The following is a 20,399-nucleotide window of genomic DNA, read 5'->3' as shown; positions in this document are numbered from 1 at the left end:
GGCATTGGTTGCCAGCATGCATGCCATGTTATTTATTCCTCTCTTAAGATAGCTGGCTGAGGGGCCACTGCTTGGACTTGGACTTTTCTAAATTTTTGACAGTGTGGCCCATAGTCAAGTCTTAATTCACTTTTTAATAATGGTGTAAATAATTCATTCATTTCATTAAGCTCAGTTAAGAGTTTCTGGTCATTGAGAGGCCTACATAATTTAAGGGAATTTTTGCTATTAGTTACAGGAGATGAAAAAGAGGCTGAACTGGTAACTGTCTGATAAAAGCAAAATGCAGACAGGTTTATAAAGGTTTTGTGAATTAGGGTAAATCAAATTGGAAATGGTTTTGCCTTCTGCTATTGGGATTTTTACAACTTGAATTTTTTCCCAGATTGAAACAAAAGTGATAAAACTGATTAGCCATATTAAGACCAATCATGGGTTGATCTAGAGCAAAGTGTCGGGGGTGGCGGCTATTTGACAAGGGTGCCAACAAGCAAAATATTGGGGGTGGGCTGTGACAAGGTTGCCAATAATTGACAAATTTATTTAAAAAAGGGTGAAAAGCAGAAAAAAATAGGAATGAGGGCACCAGAAAAAAACAAATCTTGGGTGTCTGGGGTATCCCCAGATGTGCCACTCTAAGGAAGCAGGTCAGTAGACATGCCGCTGTAATTGCTAGGGAAAGAAATCTTGCTAAATTTAATTTTTGAATGTCTTAAGTAAAAATCTAAGTCTAAGTTAAAACAATATTTTTTTTTATATATACTTTTTCCTTTCCCCCTTTGGATGGATTAGCACTTTAGGATCAGTCTTTACTGATATACCTCCTTTGTTGTTTGTTTTTTCTCCATTGGCTAAAAATCACTGTTTTATCAAGGATGCCAAATTATAATTTGATTAATTATTAATGAGATGTCTGCATATACTTGGTCTAAGATAAAGTAGAAGTCTGACAGCTCAAACAAATTTAACTATAATTAAATGCTATTCCTCAGTGGTAGGTAATTATAATGTTCAGGGGCCTATTTGATGAAGTCCTTGAAACAAACAGGGGAGAAAATCTCCCCTAGTAAATTCATTACAGGTTGTCAGTTTGATGCACCCAATCATAGTACACAGAAATAGTTTTATGCTACCTATCAGTAACATCTCTTTTAACAAAAACTAGAAGATTACTAAAACAACATAGGACACTGACATTGAAAGATGTAGGTTGAAGACAATCAGATTGTTTTGATTGAAGTCGGTACTCATGGGAGAACAAGGGTGTATTCAGGATTCTTTTTTGGGGGAGGGGAATTGTAATAACACATCAAACATTTGCTCCTATGCATTTTGTTATGTTTTTTTCAAGTTGGAAAAAAAATTTGGGGAAGGTGTCCCAACCCTGAAAGCCTCCTCTCCCCCTGAGTGCAGCTTTGTCGAAGGATGACCTTCTTAAACATTAGAGTGGGCACAGGTAAAAAAAGCTCTTTCAAAACCTTTAGAAAAAAAAATAAAGAAAAAGAATTGCCATGGGTAATGACACAAAAAGTGTACGTTGCAATTAAAGTCTTGTGTAAGCAGGCACTCATGGGGAAGAATCCACAGCTAATTCAGGTTTCTCTGCTTTACCTCTACCAGGTTTCAGCAAAATCTGAAAACCACTTTTCAGAATGGGATATTTAACATCTGGTCAACCTCCTAAATTCTGGGAGAGGTTAGACTTGCTGTAGTCTAGGCTATGGAGCTTGAAGTATCATTTCGGTATATGTTGCATTTGTTATACTCATCATCAATTCCAGAAATAATTTATTAAACAGAGTATTTCTATGGAGAAAACTTTCAGATTTAGAAAACCTCCCAACACTTTTGATTCAGCTTTGATTGAACATATTTTCAATCATCCCTAACATTTTTAAACATTTAGAAATTGCTGGAGTTATAGAGTCTTATGAAGTAGGCATGAAGATTGAAAAGAAAATAACAAACACATTTTATCAGATTTGACAATCAATAGAGACACTTGGAATCTAAACATTGATTTACTTTTGATAATATAGTCAAAGAATAGCCTATTGTTATAGCTTGTAACCTGGTCACATAAAATCGCTAAGTTCAATAGCCCAAAGAAAAGGTGTCTTGGGATGTAAAGAAAGTAGCTCAAGTTGCATATTTTGTTGCTGTATCAATTATTCTTGGAGTAATGATTTTGTATCTGGTTTTGGTCCTAGGGCTATATCTAGGACCATTGAAAGAGGGGATTTGTGAGAAAGGCTACCATGATATTTGGAAAGTAAATAAAATGAGGAATCTAACAATACTAGCTTTATCTTATTAGCATGTTTTGTTTACAACTTGTCTACCACTAACACTTTCTTTTAAGTCATATAAAATCTCTAAGTTCAATAGCCTAAAGACAAGCTGCACTGGGATATCACGAAAGTAGTTTAGTTTGTTTTATTTTTGATTTTTAATCATTCTTTTATATCAGAAAACGCGGGCTTTTCAGTCAGGACTATTCAGCCCTTTTCCTTTTGACTCACTCTGTGAGATGATCAGAGCTGCTGAATAGGTGATTTCTTATTTATCTTGAATCTGCCCAGGTTTCTTTCAGGAGATCTTTTGATTCTAGGAGTTGAGATATAAGAAGATAAATGGTGATTTCTGAGCTCTGTGTGCCGGTATGGTCAGCTAGACTCTTGGCTGATAGTGAGATTTTGTGGAGTTTGAAGCATTCTAACAGCTTACATTGCAGGGTAAACTGTGCAGACGTAAGCATATTACATTCAAATAGGCAACGGTCAATTGTTTCATTTTTAATATTACAAGACCTGCAAAGGGGGGAAGAGGGAACTTCGCCACTTGAATAAGGGAACTGACATGAAAATGCCTGAAAATTTAGCCTGTTTGAGCAAGAACAGATTCTATGATAGATCTTAGAAAGGTGCTTTTTGGGGAAAGGTGATATGATTGGATTATTCTTATTTAACTGTACCTCTGGTAGTCTCCAGCGATAGATATCTCTAATGGGGATTGGTCTCCCACTTGGCTGTTCAAAGCATTTTTTGCAATTTAATCTGCCTTATTGTAACCACTTATATCAGAGTGGCTTGGGACATACTGGAAATAAGTTCTTATGTCTCCTGAAGCAAGATTATCAATAATCCTAAGACAATGAAATGTGTCTATGTGTCCATCTTATACTGAGAAGCTGAAGAAAACAGCTCTAGGCTTGATAAAGAGTCAGAATAAACTATAATATCTTGTAAATTAATAATCATAAATTCATAATTCATTAGGTACTCTAATGCCATGATTATGGCATTTAGCTTAGCAGACATTGCAGACGCGTTGTTATGCAATCTCTTACCCAAAGCAATATAGGAGGGTTATATTATCATTCTGACTTTTCTGGATTTTTGTTTTTCTGCTTAAATAACAAATTTTGTGGAAAGCAAGCACCATTTATGTTTGTTTAGTAAGATTTAAAATTAGAAAAGTCATAATTTGAGCTTGATGATTTGTAGTGGTTAACATTTAATTATTAACAAGCCCAAAAACTAAAAATGGGTTAAGAAGTTACAGCTTGTTTCTATATGCAAGCCTGGGGATGGGGAGGGGATGTGGAATCAAGAGGCCTAAGTCATACAATTTAATTGTACAGATTATAAAAATTGTATGATTAATTTCAGTAAGGTATAATGTATTCATCATTTGTAAAATGAGTACTTTGGGTAGAATGGTCCTTAGATAATTTCCTGCTGATTTTCTTGGTTCCCCTGTACGCAAATTTGCGATTATGTATGCGATTATATATGCGATTATATATGCGATTATATGTATGCCTGTATGCGATTATCTATATACAACTTTCCTTCATCTTCTAAAGAGTAGAAATGAACTGTCGTGGATCCAGGATTTTGGCAAAGAGTGAAAGGAGGGTTCATTAAATTTTCTATAAATTATTCCAAACAGATACTATGTGGAACGAATGAAGCTCTTTTTCTTTTGAGCTGAATTCTGCCCATAATTGGCAGTTATGGTTGTGAAAGCTTTATAGAGTTTATTAACAACTTTCTTTAATCTGCTGGCTATGGTTCTCTTGAATGTAATTAAATAAAAAAAACAAATTTTTTAACTGAAAGTAAGGAGCGACATTAAAACTTAAAACGAACAGAAATTACTTCGTATATGAAAGGAGCTGCTTCCTCATCAACGCCCCGCTCTTTACGCTAAAGTTTGACTCTTTCTCTCAATTCTTCTTTTTAAAACAGTAAAAAACTTTAGCGTAAAGAGCAGGGTGTTGACTTGAGGTTTGATCGGTCGGGCAGGGGTTTTGATCTGTTGACTTTGGGAAAATAATTAGCGTGGGAAGGGGCCTAGGTGCCCTCCAATTTTTTTGGTCACTTAAAAAGGGCACTAGAACTTTTCATTTCCGTTTGAATGAGCCCTCTCGCGACATTCTAGGACAATTGGGTCGATACGATCACCCCTGGAAAAAACAAAACAAAAAATAACAAACAAACAAATAAACACGCATCCGTGATCTGCCTTCTGGCAAAAAATACAAAATTCCACATTTTTGTAGATAGGAGCTTGAAACTTCTTCAGCGGGGTTCTCTGATACGCCTATGATTCCCCTATTTTCTAAAATAACGCAAATTTTCTCAGGCTCGTAACTTTTGATGGGTAAAACTAACTTGATGAAACTTATATATTTAAAATCAGCATTAAAATGCGATTCTTTTGATGTAGCTATTGGTGTCAAAATTCCATTTTTTAGAGTTTTGGTTACTATTGAGCCGGGTCGCTCCTTACTACAGTTCGTTACCACGAACTGTTTGATAAATTTTTTAGCAGTGCTGACAATGTATTGGTTGTAGAATGTGAACCAGGGGGATCCTAAGCAAAATCTTTTGGGAGGGGGGCAATGTGACAAGGGCACCAATAAGCAAAATCTTGGGGGGGGGGATGTGACAAGGGCACCAATAATTGACCAAATTTACAGATTTATTTAAAAAAACAGTGCAAAACAGAAAAAAACGAGGAACGAGGGCGCCAGAAAAAATCTTGGGGCAGGGGGGTACGGGGTCCCCCTTGCCCCCCTTGGATCTGTCAGTGACGTGAATCTGAATTTATCATCAATAATGATGCCAAGGTATTTTTCTTCTGATGCTGTAAGAATGTTGATTTATTTTATTATCCTTTTTTATAGAAAATATATAGTTTTTGGTTGTGAGAACCAAAAGTGGATTACTGCACTTACCAATGTTGAGTTCAAGAAGTTAGGTCGAATTTCATGTTGTAAGCATTATAAGGTCAGTTTGTAGTGGGCTGTTATGTTAAAAATTGAGGGGGAGGAGGAATGTATTTTGTAAAATTTAGGAGATGCAACTTTGTCATCTGGTAAGTTTCTTAAAAAAACAAACAAACAGAATAAGCATTTTTCAATGAAAATACTCTCCTAAAAAGGTATTTTTCAGAATCTAGGGGGGGAGGGAGGAAAGAAGAATAAAATCTGGGGACAGATACTTTTTCCCAATCATAGCCTATGCAATAGTGTAAGTAAAGAGCAGTCTGGGTACAATGTATTATTTATTATTGTTATTGTTATTATTATTATTATTATTATTATTATTATTATTATTATTATTATTATTATTATTATTTATTTATTTATTTTATTTAGACCACGGCACTTTGGATCTGAGGAGTTTTCTTTGAAACTTCAGAAAGGGCTCATTCGATTAGAAATTGAAAGGGCTAGTGCCCTTCTTAATAGTCGAAAGTGATTAGGGGGCAACTACCTCCCCCCCCCCCTCCTTCCCGCCTAGGCCCACCATTTCCTCAAACACATAGTGTAATCAAAATTTTGAGATAGTCATTTTGTTCAGCGTAGTTAAAAGGTCAGGAAACTATATCTTTATGGAGGGCACCCCCACAGTCATCAGGGTAAGGGTAGCAATTTATGCTGTAGGGGGTATACAAGGTTTTTGTAGAAAGGTTGTTCGCATAAACTTTGGAGGGAGTTCTTTGGAATGGTAATCATAAGTTTTCGTGCCCTTTTAATATTCAGTGATCGAAGGGCGGATACCCCCCCCACCTTGTATTTGCCTGATATGTATCTGATAGAATTTTTTTATATGGCCATTTGTTGTTGTAGAAACTCCAAAAAATCTCATTCAATAGGAAATTGAAAGGGCTTGTGCCTTTTTTAATAGTTAAAAGTGATTAGAGGGTTCACAAAACACGTCTAATCAAAGTTTTGAGATATCTCTCTTGTTCAGCATGGTTGAAAGGTCTGGAAATTACGTCTTTGAGGATGACAACCCCTCCAGCTCTCAGCGCAAAGATTGTAAGTTATGCCCCAAGGGCATATAAGGTTTTTATGGAAAGGGTGGTCTTATAAGCTCTGGAGGGGGCTCAATGGATTGTAAACTAGAGATGTTAGTGCCTTGTTTTAGAGTCAAATTGATCGAGGGTAGCTCCCACCCCTCGGTAAGATTTTCCACAAATGTATTCAATAGACATTTTGGACATAGCCCTTAATTCAAAAATAGTCCAAGATCATATAGTAAGGTCTTTGGGGCTGACAGAATCCCCCAGAGTCTGGAGGTAAGGGCTGTAAGTTATGCCATAGGGTTAGGGTATACAAGGTTTTTATGGAAGGGGTTGTCATGTGAACTTTAGAAGAGACTCATTCGATTGGAAATGTATAGTTTTAGTTCCCTTTTAAGATTCAAACATGATAGAGAGTAGCTAGCTCCCCCCTCCCTGACATCTTCTTTTCCTGAAATGCATTCAATTGGAATTGCAAGATTGCCATTTTGTTATCAATAGCTCAAAAATCATAAATTTTCAGAAAATGCTTAAAGGGGAAGATCATCTTCACAAAAAGGCAATATGTGGACTCTACTGCTAATACTACTGTTACTGCTACATTTACTGGTACTATTACTACTACTTCTGCCACAACTACTTGTAAGGTTAAGAGCAATGAGGCAAAATTTTTAATTTGAAATATTCCAGGACTTCATTAGAGGGATGTTTTACTGACCAAAAGGAAATATGTTAATACTACTACTGTTACTGGCACTACCACTATTCCTATTAATACTATCAAACAGTTCGTGGTAACAAACCTGAACTCGTTTCGGGTTCGTTAAAATCAGTATTAAAATTGCATTTTAATGCTGATTTTAAATATATAAGTTTCATCAAGTTTAGTCTTACCCATCAAAAGCTACGATCCTGAGAAAATTTGCCTTATTTTAGGAAATAGGGGGAAACACCCCCTTAAAAGTCAAAGAATCTTAAACGAAAATCACACCATCAGATTCAGCGTATCAGAAAACCCCTATTGTAGAAGTTTCGAGCTTCTATCTACAAAAATGTGGAATTTTGTATTTTTTCCCCAGAAGACAGATCACAGATGCGTATTTATTTGTTTTTTGTTTTTTTTTCTTTTCCCCATGGGTGATCGTATCGACCCAGTGTTCCTAGAATATGGCAAGAGGGATCATTCTAACGGAAATTAAAAGTTCTAGTGCCCTTTTTAAGTGACCAAAAAATTGGAGGGCACCTAGGCCCTCTCCTACCCTCATTTTTCCCAAAGTCACTGGATCAAAATTTTGAGATAACCATTTTGTTCAGCATAGTCGAAAAACCTAATAATTATGTCATTCGGGACGACTTAATCCCCCACAGTCACCGGGGGATGGGCTGCAAATTACAAACTTTGACCATTGTTTACATATGGTAATGGTTATTGGGACATGTACAAACGTTTTCAGGGGGACTTTTTCACGTTAAAGAGGGATCAGGGGGATGGGTTACGTGGGAGGATCTTTCCATGGAGGAATTTATCATGAGGGAAGAAAATTTCCGTGAAGGGGTTGCAGGATTTTCTAGCATTATTAAAAAAAACCAATGAGAAAGTAAATAAAAAAAAGTTTTTTCTGGTGGAAGTAAGGAGCAGCATTAGAACCTAAACGAACAGAAATTATTGCGTATATAAGGGGGTTCGTCTCCTCCACAATACTTCAATCTTTACGCTAAAGTATATTTTAGCAATTTCAACTATTTATTCTACGGCCTTTGTGATTCAAGGGTCATCAAACAGTTCATGGTAACGAACTATAGTAAGGAGTGACCCGGCTCAATAGTAACCGAAACTACAAAAAAACGGAATTATTATACCATCAAAAGAATCGCAATTCAGTGCTTATTTTAAATATATAAGTTTCATCAAGTTTAATTTTACCCATCAAAATTTACGAGCCTGAGAAAACTTGCCTTATTTTAGAAAATAGGGAGAAAAACCCCTAAAAAGTGACAAAGTCTTAATGAAAATCACACCATCAGATTCAGCGTATCAGAGCACCCTACAGCAGAAGTCTCAAGCTGCTATCTACAAAAATGTGGAATTTTGTATTTTTTGCCACAAGACAGGTCACGGATATGTGTTTATTTGTTTGTTTGTTTGTGTGTTTTTTTCAGGAATGATCGTATCGACCCAGTGGTCCTAGACTGTCGCGAGAGGGCTCATTCTAAAAGAAATCAAGAGTTCTAGTGCCCTTTTTAAGGGGCCAAAAATTGGAGGGCACCTTAACCCCTCCCACACTCATTTTTTCCCAAAGTCACCGGATCAACATTCTGAGATAGCCATTTTATTCAGCATAGTCGAAAAACGTAATCACTGTGTCTTTGGGGACGACCTACTTCCCCACAGTCCCCGTGGGGGGGGGGGGCTGCAAGTTACAAACTCTGACCAGTGTTCACATATAGTAATGGTTATTGGGAAGTGTACAGACGTTTTCAGGGGGATTTTTTGGTTAGGGGGAGGGGCTGAGGGGTGTAGGTTATGTGGGAGAACTTTCCATGGAGTGATTTGTCATGGGGGAAGATAATTTCCATGAAGGGGGGCTGGATTTTCTAGCATTAAAAAAAATGAAAAAATAAATATGAAGAGGTTTTTTCAACTGAAAGTAAGGGGCAGCATTAAAACTTAAAACGTACAGAAATTATTACGAATATGAGAGGCTCACCTCCTCCTAATACCTCGCTCTTTACGCTAAAGTATTTTTAGTAATTTCAACTGTTTATTCTACGGCCTTTGGGATTCTGGGGTCATTCTTAAGGAATTGGGACAAAATTTAAGCTTTTGTGTAAAGAGTGAGGTATTGACGAGGGGACGAACCCCATCGTATACGAAGTAAAAACATACGAACATAGAAGGTCTTTACGTAAGTTAATTCGTAATTTAAGTATATTTTTACTAATTAAAACGTTCGTAAAAAATTGAAAGTTCTAGTTGCCTTTTTAAGTAACCAAAAAATTGGAGGGTAACTAGGCCTCCCTCGCTCTCTTTTTTTCTCAAAATCATCTGATCAAAACTATGAGAAAGCCATTTAGCCAAAAAATAAATTAACATGCAAATTTCGTTTTAATTATTCATGTGCGGAGAGCCAAAATCAATACATGTATTAATTCAAAAACGTTCAGAAATTAAACAAAGAAAAACAAGTTTTTTTTAGCTGAAAGTAAGGAGCGACATTAAAACTTAAAGCGAACAGAAATTACTCTGTATATGAAAGGGGCTGTTCCCTCGTCAACGCCCGCTCTTCGTCAACGCCCCCTGAAAACGACTGTACACTTCCCAATAACCATTATTATTTGTAAACACTGGTCGAAGTTTGTAACTTGCAGCCCCTCCCCCAGGGACTGTGGGGGAGTAAGTCATTCCCAAAGACATAGTTATTATGGTTTTTGACTATGCGGAACAAAATGGCTATCTCAAAATTTTGATCTGTTGACTTTGGAGAAAAAATGAGCGTGGGAGGAGGCCTAGGTGCCCTCCAATTTTTGGTCACTTAAAAAGGGCACTAGAACTTTTCATTTCCGTTAGAATGATCCCTCTTGCAACATTCTAGGACCACTTGTTCGATATGATGACCCCTGGAAAAAAAAAAAAAAAAAAAAAAAAACACGCACCCGTGATTTGTCTTCTGGCAAAAAATACGAAATTCCACATTTTTGTAGATAGGAGCTTGAAAATTTTGCTATAGGGTTCACTGATACGCTGAATGCGATGGTGTGTTTTTCGTTAAGATTCTGTGACTTTTAGGGGGTGTTTTCCCCTATTTTCTAAAATAAGACAAATTTTCTCAGGCTCGTAACTTTTGATGACAAAGACCAAATTTTATGAAACTTATATATTTAAAATCAGCATGAAAATCCGATTCTTTTGACGTATATTTTAGCATCAAAATTCCGTTATTTAGAGTTTCGTTTACTATTGAGCCGGGTCGCTCCTTACTACAGTTCGTTCCCACTGTTTGATATGTATGAGGGGGTACTAAAAAAAATCCCAGGTTTTGCTATTTGTCTTAAATATTTTGTTACAATGGTTTTATTTTTCACTGTAAGCTCTACCAAGGTTGATGCACCTCTCCAGATGGAGCTTGCATTCTTTTAGATCTTTATGAAGAAATCTGAAACCCTATCATGAGTCATGTTTTTGCTGTTTGTATTGCTTCCTAATTGCTATTAAAATGGACGCCTTTCAACTTTTCTTGAAGTTTAGGCAATAAGGAAAGTCAGATGGCGCCAAATTTGGTTTACAGTTTAATTGTGAAACCCTACTGTATAAGTTTCAAGCTTTTATCTACAAAAATGTGGAATTTTGTATTTTTTTGCCAGAAGACAGATCACGGATGCGTGTTTATTTGTTTTTTTTTGCTGTTTTTTTTTCCCAGGGGCGATCATATCAACCCGGTGGTCATAGAATGTCGCAAGAGGGCTCAGTCTAACGGAAATTAAAAGCTCTAGTGCCCTTTTTACGTGACCAAAAAAATTGGTGGGCCTTTTTCCCAAAGTCACCGGATCAAAATTATGAGATAGCCATTTTGTTCAGCATAGTCGAAGAACCTAATAACTATGTCTTTGGGGTCGACATCTCCCACAGTCCCGGGGGGAGGAGCTCCAAGTTACGAACTTTAACCATTGTTTAAATATAGTAATGGTTATTGGGAAGTGTACAGACGTTTTCAGGGGGGACTTTTTCGTGTTGAAGGGGTGGGTGGTGGGGGAGGGGGTTACATGGGATGATCTTTCCATGGAAGAATATATCATGAGGGAAGAGAATTTCCCTGAAAGGGGGCGCAGGATTTTCTAGCATTATTAAAAAAAATCAGAAATTAAAAGAATGAAAAACATTAAAAAAATAATGAGAAAATAAATAAAAAAATGTTCAGCTGGAAGTAAGGAGCAGCCTTAAAACTTAAAACGAACAGAAATTATTTCGAATATAAGGGGGTTCGTCTCCTCCTCAATACCTCGCTCTTTGTACGCAAAAGTATTTTTACCAATTTCAACCAATTATTCTACGGCCTTTGTGATTCAGGGGTCAATATGAAAGAATTGGGACAAAATTCAAGCTTTAGTGTCAAGAGCGATGTATTGACGGGGGGGGGGGTGGACCTCCTCATATATGTAATAAAAATATACAAATATAGAGGTTCGTTACGTAAGTTCATTCGTAAGCTACGTATACGAAACAAATAATTGAAGAAAAAACGGGTTTAATTTTTTTAAATAAAGCAGTGACAACAAAATAAAATAAAAACTACACTTTAACTAACAAAAAATAAAAATACTCCGATTATTTCGGCCCCACCTCCGGGAGCCTTTCTCAACGGGAAATTGAGAAAGGCTCCCTTTCTCAATTTACGAATTATTCGTAAATGGAAAAGCAGTATGGTCTAAGAAATTATTGACGTCAAGCTACGTATATTTACTACTAATAAAAACGTTCGTAAAAAATGAAAAGTTCTAGTTGCCTTTTTAAGTAACAGAAAATTGGAGGGCAACTAGACCTCCTCCCTCACCCCCTTTTTTTTCTTCAAAATTGTCTGATCAAAACTGAGAAAGCCATTTAGCAAAAAAAAGAAATTAATTTGCAAATTTCATTTTAATTATTCAAGTGCGGTGAGCCAAAATCAAAACGTGCATTAATTCAAAAATGTTCAAAAATGAAATAGAAGAAACAAAGTTTTTTAACTGCAAGTTAGGAGCGACATTAACTCTTAAAACGAACAGAAATTATTCTGTATATGAAAGGGGTTGTCCCCTCCTCAACTTCACGCTCTTTACTCTAATGTTTTTATTATTTTAAAAAGTAGAGTTGTGAGAAAGAGTCAAACTTTAGCATAAAGAGCGGGGCGTTGAGGAGGGGACAACCCCTTTCACATAGGAATAAATTATGTTTTAAGTTTTAATTTCGCTCCTTACTTGCAGTTAAAGTAACTTGTTTTTTTATTTAATTCTTAAGATTGGTTAAGTGAAAACTTGCAGAACCATAAACGTGTTGCAGAATTGGGAAAATCATGGAACTTGATTTTCAATGCAAAAGACTTTCGATGTAAATATGCAGTTTTAACACTTAACGGATGTCAAGTTTTCAAACAGTTCGTGGTAACGAATTGTAAGTTAGGAGCAATCCGGCTCAACAGTAACCGAAACTCTAAAAAACGGAATTTCGATACCAATAGATACATCAAAAGAATTTGATTTTTACGCTGAATTCAAACATATAATTTTCATTAAGTTTAGTCCCACCCATCAAAAGCTACGAGCCTGATAAAATTGGCCTTATTTTCAAAAAAAGGAGGAAACAACCCGTGAAAGTCATGGAATTTTAATGAAAATCATACCGTCACATTCAGTGTATCAGAGAACCCTACTATGGAGGTTTCTAGCTCCTAGAAACCTCATGAGTGTTTTATTTTATTTTTTCCAGGAGTGAAAAAATATCGACTCAGTGGTCCTAGATTTTCGAAAATGGACTCATTTAAACGGAAATTAAGAGTTCTAGCTCCCTTCTGAAGTGACAAAAAAAGTGGAAGATAACTAGGACCCTCCCACGCTCATTTTTTCCAAAGGTCACTGGATAAAAATTTTGAGACAGCTCTTTCGTTCATGACAGTCGAAATATCTAATACCCATGTCTTTGAGGACGACTTAATCCCCCACAGTCGTTTGGGGGAGGGTTGCAAGTTATGAACTTTGCCTATTGTTTACATATATTATTGGTTATTGGTAAGTATACAGGAATTTTCATTTTGGGATATTTTCTGGTAGGGGGGAGGGCAGGGATTTTGTTACGTGGGAGAATCTTTCCATGGAGGAATTTTTTCTCGGGGAAAAGAATTTCCATGAAGGGACGCTGGATTTCCCAACATTATTTAAAAAAAACATTCAGAAATCAAATGAAAAAAAAAAACGAATTTTTTTCTACTGAAGTAAGGAATAACATCAAAAACTTTAAACGAACAGAAACTATTACGTACATGAGGGGGTTTGTACCCTTGTCAATACCTCGCTCTTTACGCTAAAGTTTTTGTAATAATTTCAAAAGAGCTATTTATTCTAATTAAAGGGCCTTTGTGATTCAGGGGTGGTTCTTATAAAAAAAAATTGGAGCAAAATTCGAATTTTAGCGTAAAGATCGAGGTATTTACGGGAGGGGGGCAAATTCTCTCATATTACATATATGATGAAGTTTACACCCTCGCCAATACCTTGCTCTTTACGCCAAGTTTGGATTTTGTTAAATAATGGCCGATATAAGCAATAATTTATCTGTGTTATTTTACGGTCAATCTTAGCATTTAATTTTATTTTAAGCAGCTTCATAACTATTATTTTTATGTAATAATAAACCAAAGATATTATATGTCTTTGGTTTGTGGTTGTTATTGAACAACGAAACAAGTTGAATGTAAGAAATAACATTGAAACTTAAAATGAGCGTAAACTATTGCGTATTTCTTTTAAAGATCTTTTCTTTCATTCATTTCAGTCATTTGAGAAATTGTGACTTTCATTCTCATAAAAATAGTTTCGACCTCTTTTGTCGTTCTGTTGTTATGCCTTTCAAAATTAGTTCCGCAAATAAGTTACTAATTTAAGTTACGCGGGAGAATCTTCTATAGAGAAATTTCTCGTGGGGGAAGGAAATTTTCCATGGAGCGGGAGCTGGATTTCCCGACATTATTTAAAAAACAATCAGTAATTAAATAAAAACAAGTTTTTTTTCCAGAAATAACATTCAGAACTCTCTTAAAGTACCTAGGACTTCAAAATGAAGACGTTTTTTCCCCATGGCTCCATCTTAAGTCTATTCCTACCTGAATACCGGGATTTTTTTGTCCTTTGGCTGTCATCTAGCTATTAAGATCTTTTTATTTGTTGCTGCACTAGATCGTGAAAAGAAAAGTGGAAACTTTTTCCGTTTACACAGAAAGCCGATTTGAACGATTATACCATTATTTTGCCACCTGCATCCTATAATCCAGTATTTTAACAATCAATAGAGCGCTACAAGTGTTTGCAATCGAATAGATAGAGTCCAATTTACTACCTGCATCATATAGTCAAGTATTTCTGTATATGAAAGGGGCTGTCGCATCCTCAATGCCCCGCTCTTTAAGCTAAAGTTTGACTTTTTCTCACAACTCTACTTTTTAAAACAATAAAAACTTTAGTGTAAAGAGCAGGGTGATGAGGAGGGGACAGTCCCTTTCATTTACAGAAAAAATTCTGTTCGTTCCAAGTTTTAATGTCGCTCATTACCTTCAGTAAAAAAAACTTATTTTTTATTTAATTAGATTTAAGAGCACATGCTAAGATATACTTAAGAGCACAGGGTCCTGAATTAGTTGAGATGTAGCATGGTCGTCTTCCCATGTAACCTCTAGCATGTTAGTCTCCCGCAGTATCAGGCTCTTGTACTTGTAGGAAACTGATCATTTTCGCTATTGCCTCATAAAAATGGAGGCAATTTGGCGTATTAGAATTTCTATAGATGTAACTTAAAGCAAAATAGCCAACCAAAGGTTTTATCTTGAGCCACAAACAATCTACATATTCTGAGTTATTATTTGGGAACTCAAGTTGGCTTACCTTATTGTTAGTTTTTACATGAATTGTATGTAATCTTTTGTATCTTGAACTACTCAGATTTCTTTCAGGAGATATTTTGATTTTAGGAGTTAAATTGCAAGAAGATAAAATAGTGATTTCTGAGCTCTGTGTACAGGTATGGTCAGCTAGACTCTTGACTGATAGTGAGATTTTGTGGTGTTTGAAGCATTCTAACAGTTTACATTGCATGATCAACTGTGTAGGCTATATCTTATTTAAGATCCAACTTGAGTTTAGCTACAATTTGTAATTTCTGGAGAGCTTTATTTTGGCATTCACCAGACAAGAATAAGTTTTGTACAAGAATTTATTGGGAGAACAGGAGATACATTTGAGCAGGCGCAAGAAACAAATAAATTATGCACATAATATAGGTGAAATGGCCATAAATCTTTGTTTTTTTTCTGAATTTGGCCATCTTAATAGCTGTCGTCAAAATACGTAGATGGCAGTATGTACGCATAAAACATAATCTGAATAATCGTTTGCTCTTTCATTAGTTATATTCACAGCGGCTACTAGAAGAGGTTTAAGTAAATAGTGCTTGAAATAAACTAATATACAAGGCAGACAATTTCTCATAGTAAGCTTTTTTTCTGCTTAAAAAAATCTTTGTTGTTGTTTACAATTTTGTATGTTCATGTGAACTGTAACATGCTCATAAGGGTGGGGGGCTGAAAATACTCAACATAAGTAGGTATAGAATAAAATAGGGCTGCAAATACATCTATAGAGCTGTAATAATCAGAGACTTATTTCCTAAAGTTTGAAAAACTAAAACTAAAGTTTGAAAAACTTTAGGAAATAAAGTTTGACTGTTTGCCACGATTCTGCTTTTTAAAACAATTAAAAGCTTTAGCGTAAAGAGCGAGGGATTGCGGAGGGGACAACCCATTTCATATACGGAGTAATTTCTGTTCGTTTTAAGTTTTAATGTCGCTCCTTACTTTCAGTTAAAAAAACTAGTTTTGTTAATGTAATAGCTACATTAAATGAATCGCATTTTAATGCTGATTTTAAATATATAAGTTTGATCAAGTTTAGTCTTACCCATCAAAAGTTACAAGCCTGAGAAAATTCGCCTTATTTTAGAAAATAGGGGACCCCCCTAAAAGTCATAAAATCTTAACGAAAATTACACCATCAGATTCAGCGTATCAGAGAACCCCATTGTAGAAGTTTCAAGCTCCTATTTACAAAAATGTAGAATTTTGTATTCTTTGCCAGGAGGCAGATCATGGATGCGTTTTCATTTTTTTTATTTTTTTCCCCAGGGGTGATCGTATCGACCCAGTGGTCCCGGAATGTTGCGAGAGGGCTCATTTTAACGCAAATGAAAAGTTCTAGTGGCCTTTTTAAGTGACCAAAAAAATTGGAGGGCACCTAGGCCCCCTTCCACGCTAATTATTTTTCCAAAGTGAACGGATCAAAATTCTGAGATAGCCATTTTATTCAGCGTAGTCGAAAAACCTTATAACTATGTCTTTGAGGACGACTCACTCCCCCACAGTCCCCGTGGGAGGGGCTACAAGTTACGAACTTTGACCAGTGCTTACATATAGTAATGGTTATTGGGAAGCGTACAGACGTTTCCAGGGGGATTGTTTGGTTGGAGGGAGGGGCTGAGAAGAGGGGGATATTTTGGGGGAACTTCCCATCGAGGAGTTTGTCATGGTTGGAGAAAATTTCCATGAAGAGAGCGCAGGATTTTCTAGCATTATTTACAAAAAGAAAAGAAAAAATAAACATGAAAAGGTTTTTTTCAACTGGAAGTAAGGAGCAGCATTAAAACGAACAGAAATTATTACGCATATGAGGGGCTCACCTCCTCCTAATACCTCGCTCTTTACGCTAAAATATTTTTAGTAATTTCAACTATTTATTCTACGGCTTTTGTGATTCAGGGGTCATTCTTAATGAATTTGGACAAAATTTAAACTTTAGTGTAAAGAGCGAGGTACTGACGAGGGGGTGAACTTTCTCATATATGTAATAAAACATGAGAATACAAAAATTCGTTGCGTAAGCTAATTTATAAGTTATGTATATCTTTTACTAATAAAAACATTCGTAAAAAATCGAAAGTTCTAGTTGCCTTTTTAAGTAACCAAAAAATCAGAGGGCAACTAGGCCTCCTCCCCCGCTCCTTTTTTCTCAAAATTATTCGATCAAAACTATGAGAAAGCCATTTAGCCAAAAAAAAATAAATATGTAAATTTCGTTTTAATTTTTCATCTGCGGAGAGCCACAATCAAAACATGCATTGATTCAAAAACGTTCAGAAATTAAATAAAAAAAAACAATTTTTTTTAACGGAAAGTAAGGAGCGGCATTAAAACTTAAAACGAACAGAAATTACTTCGTATATGAAAGGGGCTGCTTCCTCCTCAACGCCCCACCCTTTACGCTAAAGTTTCTTACTGTTTTAAAAAGTAGAGTTAAGAGAAAGAGTCAAACTTTAGCGTAAAGAGCGGGGTGTTGAGAAGGAAGCAGCCCCTTTCATATACGAAGTAATTTCTGCTCGTTTTAAGTTTTAATGCCGCTCCTTACTTTCCGTTAAAAAAAACTAGTTTTTTTATTTAATCATTAAATAATTGAAGGAAACAACGCATAGTACTCGTTTCTCTGACCCAAAATTAGCAATAAGCCTATGAAATATTTATATTTGCCCATATAGTGATGACTTATTCTTGAGCAATAAATTTTAATTAAGTACAGCGTGCTTAACCATTTTTGAGAAACTTAAACATAAATTACAGATAGTAGATTTCGCTATGTCTTATGTAATGTATGTGATAATTAGAAGAAAGTATTTTTTTTTCCGATTAATTGCCCTTAATTGTCTGCATAGAGCAATTTAGAAAAAAAGACAACCTTCTATTCCTTCTGAATCAATGATCACTCCATACCTGTAATGGATGTTGCCTCGATACTAATGCTATGAACTCAAAAATAGATCTCTCTATTTTATAATTATTAGTACTAAAAAAAAGGTAAAGGATGGGGGATGAGGACCAGCCATCCTGTGCTTTTGCACGCACTTCCTGTTTACCTTCCCCAGATTTCTTTAGGTACCCATTTAGAGCTGGGTCGACTCTGGCTGAGCTTACCGAGTCACGCCACTGACCCCCGTTCCAAACCAAATAATTGGGTACACTAGGATTCAAACCCTCGCCCTCTCAGACAAAGGATCCTAAATCCAGCGTACCAATCCACTTGGCTAGGACCGATCCACTAGGCTAACAGGAGTAGTATTAGTACTTCTCCTGTTATTTCCCTAAAAAGAACGATACACCTAACCATCTGCTGATAAAATGCCTTGCTCTAGAGGTACAATCCAACAACAGCCGTTTACAACTACTGCCCATATTTAAAAATCTAAATATCCTAGTAGCACCACTAGTGCTCATGCGTAAACTCGGACCAGTAAACTCAGAAAAAGATTTACTTATCTGATTTTGAGCTCCTAAAATCTTTCTGCTCCTTTGATTGGACCGTCTTGACATCATTTTCTATCAGTACCATTGCTAGCACTAAGTCAAACTATAGATAAAAATAAGCAAGGATAAGACCTCAAATTTGGTTTTAATTTCAACTCCCCAATGAAGAGTGAAGACGTAGTTTTGTAAAAGAAGAATGTGTGGTCCTAATGGTATATGTCACAATAGCGTGACTGAATATATCACCAATTTTCTTGTTTTTGACTAGTAGTTTTTGTTTTTGACCAGTAGAATGACCTGAAATTCCAAACTTTCTCTTATCATACCCCCAATACTTCTGGCCTTGCAATCTCATCCCCATGTTGCAGATCATGCAAGATGAAAAGAAAAAATTAAACTATTTACCATTACCTGTTTGAATGTAATGTGCTAGTGTCAACACAGCACACCCTTCAAATATTTGTTAAAGTGTCTCAGACACCACGAACTACCACCCTCAGACGGGGAAAAAGAAGGGGACTAAATAGTCTTGACTGAAAAGCACAAATTCTCTAACAAAAGAAGAAGAAGAATGAAACATAGGAAATAAACTTCTCAACAAAAGTATTTTTTGTTATGTTTTAGTTTTTTTCTATTTTTCCAAAACAGCTATGTTTATGTCTTTCCTATTACATTAAAGGAATAAAACAAAGCTTTCTTTTAGTCCTATTTCCGAATTTCAGCTGATGAGCTTTCAGTCTTATTTTTGGATTACAGTTTGTGAATGTTAATTATTTTCTGTTCTAGCATTATTAAGTCATGGCAACAAATGGAGCATTAGATAAGCCATTGACGTCAGAAAGAGTTGCGTTTTTGGATGCAGGAGCCCAATACGGACAGGTAAGTCAAAATATTTATCATTGAGTCCATTTTCCTCTTTTTTGGAGAGGGGTGGGTAAGACAGAATATAGGAAAGGGTATTCTAGTCCGAACATGCCAAATCTATGCATAGTTTGAATCCTGGGGGAGGGGGTATGATAATGATTGATTTACAAACAACATTTGAGTTTTCTATAGGAAGGTGGTCTTCTAGGCCAATTATCAAAAAGGGGCGGGTTGGGTGGCTATTCAGCCATATGAGGAAATGTGCATGACAGCCATTTCTAAAAATCTGACTTGGGGAGAGAGGGTCTAGGGATGTCTTTGAAGGTAATATTTTGCTACTATGAAAAGGGGATTTTATTCCAAATGTTTCAAGCTTTAGTGCGTTTTTATCAGACTTTAGCATTTCATTGCATGATTTTTGATTGTGTTCTGGGAAAATCCTGGATGTAATTTATTTCTTGGATGATGTACTTTTTAAGGAAGAAAAGGGTTGTGAAGCTTGACTTCAAAGAACCAAAGTAGCATGTAAGTTCAAACCGTTCTGTTTTGAGAGGAAAATCTGGAAAATTTGTTGAAGATGATGGAGGTCTGATGTTTTAAAAACAATCATGTATTTTGACTAATATGTCGTCATGTCGTCATTTTTAATATGTCGCCATAATATTGTCGTCAATTTTACCGTCTTTTCGCTAAAATTTAGTGTGAGAGATAGTCTTTGGATGCTTCTGAGGGACTTGTCTATGGGTACTGAGAGAGAGAGAGAGGAGAGTGGAGAGATTGGTCCTTACTTGGTTTCTATAAAATCCTACACCCTGGTATTCAATTGGATATCATAGAGCCGCCTGGGCGTTAAGGTCAAAAAATATTTTTGTTGGATCAGGCTGCTAAAAAAAAAACTTTTAGCGTAAGCTGTATCAGATTAGGGTCATAGATCATCAACAAGCCTCTAGGCAGTTGTGTAGACGGGCAACTTCCCCTTAAAAAACCTGACCCCAGGCTCATTAGAATCTGCTAAGATTCTGCTACCCCAAAAGAGAGCGGATCCGTTCCGGTTATGTCAATCATGTATCTAGGACTTGTGTTTATTTTTCCCACCAAGTTTCATCCCGATCCCTCCACTCTAAGTGTTTT

General features: G+C 36.1%; 1 protein-coding gene across 2 annotated transcripts in view; it reads left to right on the top strand.

Annotated features, from left to right (window-relative positions):
• The window catches only part of LOC136026487 (GMP synthase [glutamine-hydrolyzing]-like), a 130,082-nt gene that overhangs the window by 9,242 nt on the left and 100,441 nt on the right, over positions 1 to 20,399 (top strand). Inside the window, exons 1-2 of one of the 2 annotated variants that reach the window (XM_065703105.1) lie at positions 15,474 to 15,547; positions 19,191 to 19,283. In XM_065703105.1, the coding sequence (XP_065559177.1) occupies positions 19,203 to 19,283 (81 nt within the window). In that variant the 5' untranslated portion in view covers positions 15,474 to 15,547; positions 19,191 to 19,202. Of the gene's footprint in view, positions 1 to 15,473; positions 15,548 to 19,190; positions 19,284 to 20,399 lie in introns of those variants that run through there. The other variant, XM_065703104.1, reaches the window with a different exon arrangement.

Source organism: Artemia franciscana, chromosome 4, assembly GCF_032884065.1.
Source record: "Artemia franciscana chromosome 4, ASM3288406v1, whole genome shotgun sequence".
Lineage (NCBI taxonomy): Eukaryota > Metazoa > Arthropoda > Branchiopoda > Anostraca > Artemiidae > Artemia > Artemia franciscana.
Note: the sequence above shows the minus strand (reverse complement) of the source record. Positions and strands in the feature narration are given on the sequence as shown.